The 6,531-nt window shown below is 38.5% G+C and overlaps 1 protein-coding gene across 1 annotated transcript; it reads right to left on the reverse strand.

Moving 5' to 3' along the window:
* Positions 1–5,265: 5,265 nt before the first annotated feature.
* Positions 5,266–5,808, reverse strand: LOC138884017 (uncharacterized). Its single transcript, XM_070164755.1, has 2 exons — positions 5,558–5,808; positions 5,266–5,416 (listed from the first exon to the last, which is right to left on the reverse strand). The coding sequence occupies exons 1-2, from the start codon at positions 5,806–5,808 to the stop codon at positions 5,266–5,268; spliced, it is 402 nt and encodes a 133-aa protein (XP_070020856.1).
* Between the last annotated feature and the right edge of the window lie 723 nt (positions 5,809–6,531).

The raw sequence follows: 6,531 nt of genomic DNA on the forward strand, positions 1-6,531 counted from the left end.
CCTTCTCTCGAATATCTTCATTCCTAATCTTATCCATCCTTGTATGCCCGCACATCCACCTCAACATCCTCATCTCTGCTACTTTCATCTTCTGGATGTGTGAGTTCTTTACCGGCCAACATTCAGTTCCATATAACATGGCAGGCCTAACCACTGCTCTATAAAACTTACCTTTTAGTAACGGTGGCACTTTCTTGTCACACAAGACTCCCGACGCTAACCTCCACTTCATCCACCCCACCCCTATACGGTGTGTGACATCCTCGTCAATCTCCCCGATCCCCTGAATAACCGATCCAAGGTACTTGAAACTACCCCTCTTGGGAATGACTTGAGAGTCAAGCCTCACTTCAACTCACGCTTCCGTCGGCTCAACTCCAAATTTGCACTCGAGGTATTCCGTCTTCGTCCTGCTCAACTTGAAACTTTTAGACTCAAGAGCATGTCTCCAAATCTCTAGCCTCTCGTTGACGCCGCCTCGTGTCTCGTCAATTAGAATAATGTCATCAGCAAATAGCATGCACCATGGCACCTCCCCTTGAATATGATGAGTCAGTGCATCCATCACCAGGGCAAATAGGAATGGGCTGAGCGCAGACCCTTGGTGCAACCCCGTAATAACTGGAAAGTGTTCAGAGTCGCCTCCTACTGTCCTAACCCGAGTCTTAGCTCCAGCATACATGTCTTTAATCACCCTAATATAGTCAACCGGGACCCCTTTATCCTCTAAGCAGCTCCATAAGACCTCCCTAGGAACCCTATCGTACGCTTTCTCCAGATCAATAAACACCATGTGGAGATCCTTCTTCCTATCCCTGTACTGTTCCACCATCCTCCTAATAAGGTGGATAGCTTCTGTGGTAGATCGCCCCGGCATGAACCCGAACTGGTTGTCTGAAATAGACACCGTCCTTCGCACTCTCATTTCTACCACTCTCTCCCAAACTTTCATGGTATGACTTAGTAATTTGATGCCCCTATAGTTGTTACAGCTCTGGACATCACCTTTGTTCTTATACAACGGGACCATTGTACTCCACCTCCACTCTTCAGGCATCCTATTAGTCTTGAATATAACACTAAACAATGCAGTAAGCCATTCCAAGCCTGCTCTACCCACACACCTCCACAGTTCAACCGGAATTTCGTCTGGCCCGGTAGCTCTGCCCCTTCTCATCTTACGCATTGCCTCCATGACTTCATCGATCTCAATGTCCCTACAATTACTTAATTCATGGTGACTGTCGGCATTCCTCAATTCCCCAAGTATAATATCCTAATCCCCTTCTTCACTTAGAAGTTTATGAAAGTAGGTCTGCCACCTCCTCTTAATCTGGTCATCTCCCATCAAAACTTTGCCGTCATCATCTTTTATGCAACTCACTTGGTCCAGATCCCGAGTTGTCCTCTCTCTCGCCTTAGCGAGTCGGAATAACTTCTTCTCCCCACCTTTGTTCCTTAGTTCCTCATACAGACGAGCAAAAATTGTCGTCTTAGCCTCCGTCACTGCCATCTTCGCCTCCTTCCTAGCTACCTTATACCTTTGACTGTTCTTTCTCTTCTCCTCCTCGTTAGTGCTCCCTACTAACCGTAGGTAAGCCGCCTTCATATGATTTAGAGATTCACTCTTCTTAATTGGAGAAAGAAAAACTCTGAGTCCAACAATCAGCTCATCATAAGGCCTCCACACACTATTACAAACAAAACAAGTAAAGAAAAAAAATAACACAAGATGTATAATTATTAAATTGTCAAATTGAATCTAAATGTTACCTGATCAACAACCATGCTATCGAGCGGATCCCAGCATAGTGTTGGATTTTGCATCTGTTGTTACTGCTACCGTTTTCTAGAATAATTAGTTGTTTAGTTTTAGGAGAAGTCTGCTAGAAGATTCAAAATTTTAATTATAGTAAAAGTTTAGTAATTTAGTTGTAGGAGGAGTCTACTACTTTATTATTTGACTATTTAAAGCCCTATGATTAATAAAATTTCAGAGACAGTTTTTCAATCCTATTTTTCAACCTTCTTGCTGCTTGTATATTTTCTAAAATCCATAACAGTGGTATCAGAGTCTCCATTGATTGATCTTGACGGATATCTGAATTCGCTGAAAAACAACCAATTTCAACCACTTTTAAACCATACGCATTTTTACCCATACCGATTTTTAACCAAATTTTTAACAATGGTAAGCTGCTCTCTTTGAATACCCCACAAACTTTCACTGGTGAAAACTATCAGATTTGGTCAGTGAAGATGAAATCGTATCTTGAAGCTTATGATCTATGAGAAGTTGTAATGGAAGACAGACTTATGCAACCACTTCCTGCAAATCCTACCCTTGCCCAAATCAAAGCTTATTCAGATGAGAAAACCAAAAAATACAAAGCCAAAACTATAAATCAAAATTCAGTTGCAGATTCAATCTTCTTTAAAATCATTACATGTGAGACAGCAAAAGAAGCTTGGGAAATACTCAAACAGGAGTATCAAGGAAGTGAACGAGGCAGACAAAATCAGATTTTAAATTTGAAAAGAGATTTTGAATCTCTTAGAATGCAAGATGATGAGACCATCGCTAAGTATTCTGACCGAATTTCTTTAATTGTCAATAAAATTAGGTTGCTTGGCGAGGATTTCAAAGACGACAGGATAGTTGAAAAAATCTTGTGACAATTCCCGAGAGATTTGAATCCAAAATTTCTGTCAGGACCCATTTTCTGAACAAGTCGGGACTGACACTCGATCACTAAACATGACCGAGCGGACCATTTCTGCTTATCAAATCTATTATAACCTCAAACTTTATATGCCACAAGGCACTACTGTAACCAAACACTTTTAAATAATTTAAATATCTAAAATAAGCCAACTTCAAAACTTTATTCGTAGTAACCAATAAAATGCTGCTAAGTTACTATCAAAAATATCTGAATCTTAACCCAACGACTATGTCTATGAAGCCTCTACTGATAAACTGACGCACTGCTCAGGACATAAGATTTCCTGGCCAGTTCTCTAAGTAACAAAGAAATAACTAAATAAAGATGACTCTAAGGAATATTCCACAAACAAAAGCGGAGCTCACCAATAGCACTGGAAGAGAAGGAAGTCCTAACTCGTAGCCTGCTTGCCTGCAAATCCGGTTCCTATGTTGTACCGCAGACCAACGTAGGTTCCCAAAAGAGAACGTCAGTACCATCCATTATACTCAGTGAGCCTCAACAACAGGGGGCGAAACTTTAATAACATATACATTATGAGCAAAGGTTCTAAATGCATGTAAAACATAAAGCTTATAAGAATAATTCTAAAATAATAGCATAATAGCAGTTCATGAATATTCTAAAAGAAATTCTTTTCTTTTTCTTACTTATAAAAAAAATACTTCACTTTATACTTTGGGAGTTCCAACTATCCTGACTTAATTCTGTCTCAGTCACCGTGTGATCGGCACGGGTTCGATCCCAAGCTGATCGAATAGGCCCAATCCACGAGGTGTCACTCGCTTCATGGTTCTCAGCGCTCATGTCTCATACCTTAGCATGGCTAAGTAAATTCTCAGCAATGAGACCCTCGGCTCGTCTGCTCCCTACTTTGGCACAAATAGTTTCAGAAAGTCAACGCCTTGGTTAGGACCCTAGGCCTGGATAATGACCCCTTCTCAGAATAAAGGATACTCCCAAAAATCTGTTCTTTCTAAAACTTCTTCTTGTGACTTTTCAAGTCTAAATCTTTTATACATACTCATATTTATATCCTTAAATGTAAGGCATGACATAAGAATGAAATAAACATTCAAAAGTATTTATAAAGGTTCTTGATCCGTCATGAATTTTCAACATGAAAATGGCATATAAGAATAACATAAAAATCTGAAATTTATGCACATATATCCAAATAATCATCTAAACTTTAGCTAGAAAATAATTCTAAGCTAATAGGTACTTACTACTCCCATTAAGTATATATTAACTCTTTTATGCAACTCATCAAACACTTTGTGTGCGCACTTTTGTGAGTTAAACCACTTTAGTAAAGGGTTATATCAACTCACCTCAATACTCCTTGATCCAATACGTAGACCCCAGCCCAATTGACACCAGTCAAACAATCGATTCTACAACAACCAGTGCATTTGGATCAATTTCAAAGTACTACCCCTAATTATGAAATTTATTGATGATATAGAGGAAGAAGGGAATTAACTATTCAATTCTTACCTATTACTACTATAGGGTACGTAATTGACAATAGAAATTTTATATACCTGGGTTCAAGAATTAGTGATTTGCAAAAAAACCTAGAATTTTTGTTGCCTGTGTGAGTACCTCGCTTAACGGCGCCTCTGTTTCTTGGCAAACAGAATGTGAGTTCTGTTTTTCTTTTCCTAAGGCGTAGGCCTTTTGCCAGCCAACTACCAAGAGCCTTTTATGGCTTTAGTTTGCACGTGATTTCTTTTGCTTTTTTTTTTTGACTTAACTAGTATTTAATTATTCCTACTTTTAATAATTAATAATAACAAAACTATTAATATTCCCCTAATTGTACATCCAACTATTTAAGTGTATATATATATATATATATATTCACTGTAGGAAAGAAAAAAATAATAATTTAATTCTATAAATAGTGTGTCTCGAAACTTTTATAAATTTGAGGAGTGTTACAATTTTCCTCCTTAAAAACATTCGTCCTCGAATGTTGTTAGGGCCTTATTATTAAGCTAACAATCATTCCTTATGTCCTTGAACCTCTTAAGTTTTCTTAGTACTACTCACTTTTCCAAGGGACTCAAAATTTTGGCTAACTCCCCAAATTTTCAAAAATTTCGGCAGAGTTTCCCTTGTAAATTGGACTATAAAAAAAATAAATATCCCGGTCACAAATACCACAACTACACCAATAACAACCAAATATACCATAACAGGCCATTCATAGGCACCATACATAGCTCATAAATTAATTACGCACACTCCGGCAAGGAGGTACCACAATAACTAACAAGAATTTAAAGCACAACACTTTAGCAAAAGTAAATCACTTTAATGAATTAAATATACTCTGCATAAACTAAATCACTACAACAACTAAATATAATCTAGGAAGGACATAAACACTTGCTAACTTGTATTTAATAAATGAAATATAAATGTCAAGCCAAACCTAGGTTCACATACGTTGTTACTCAAATAGATAAGGATACTTCTTCCTCATATCTTCCTCGACCTCCCACGTAGCTTCTTTTGAATCATGATTACTTTACAAAACTTTTACCAATGCTATATCTTTTGTTCTCAACTTTTTTACTTGTCTATCGAGAATTTCTATAGGTACCTCTTCATAAGTCAAACCTTCTTTAATTTCTATGGTATCAGCAGGTATTATATGCGACTCATCATGAATGTACTTTCTAAGCATAGACACATGAAAAACAGGATGAACAGAGGACAACTCAACGGGTAGCGCTAGCTTATAAGCCATGTTTCCTTTCTTTTCTAGAATTTCATAAGGTCCGATAAATCTAGGGCTAAGTTTCCCTTTCTTACCAAACCTCATAACTCCTTTCATTGGTGAAACTTTCAAAAACATCTTATCACCAACCATGAACTCTAACTCACGATGACTCTTATCAGAATAAGACTTTTGACGACTTTGAGCCACTTTAAGTCTTTCTCTAATTAGCTGAACTTTATCCAAGCCCTCACAAACAAACTCTGGACCAATCAACGACACCTCTGCTGGTTCAAACCAACCTACTGGAGACCTACATCTCCGTCCATACAACGCTTCATAAGGAGCCATACCAATGCTGGCCTAATAGTTGTTATTGTAAGAAAATTCTATAAGTGGCAAGTGATCATCCCAGTTACCTTTAAAATCTATAACATATGCACGCAGCATATCTTCGAGAGTCTGAATAGTCCTTTCTGCCTGGCCATCGATCTGTGGATGAAAAGCGGTGCTTAAATTGACCTTGGTACCTAATCTTTTATGAAATGCCTGCCAAAAATGCGCCGTGAACTGAGGGCCTCTGTCAGATATGATTGAAACTGGAGTACCATGCAATTAGACTATTTCTTTGATGTACAACTGTGCATACTGCTCTGCGGAGTCTGTCGTCTTTACTGGTAGGAAATGTGCGGACTTTGTCAGTCGGTCTACAATAACCCAAATTGAATCATGTTTACGGTATGTGTGAGGTAGACCTACTACGAAATCCATATTAATCATCTCCCACTTCCACTGTGGTATCTCTATGTCTTGATCTAGGCCACCAGGCCTCTGATGCTCGGCTTTGACTTGCTGGCAGTTTAAATATTTAGCCACATGATCTGCTACTTGTTTCTTCATGCCTTTCCACCAATACAACTCTTTCAAATCTAGATACATTTTGGTAGCACCTGGGTGGATAGAGTACCTCGAACTGTGAGCTTCCTCCATTATGGCCTTCCTAAGACCATCTACATCAGGCACACATAACCGATCATTCAACTTTAAAACTCCGTCACTTCCTAGAGTGAAAGC

Source organism: Nicotiana sylvestris, chromosome 2 (assembly GCF_000393655.2).
Source record: "Nicotiana sylvestris chromosome 2, ASM39365v2, whole genome shotgun sequence".
Lineage (NCBI taxonomy): Eukaryota > Viridiplantae > Streptophyta > Magnoliopsida > Solanales > Solanaceae > Nicotiana > Nicotiana sylvestris.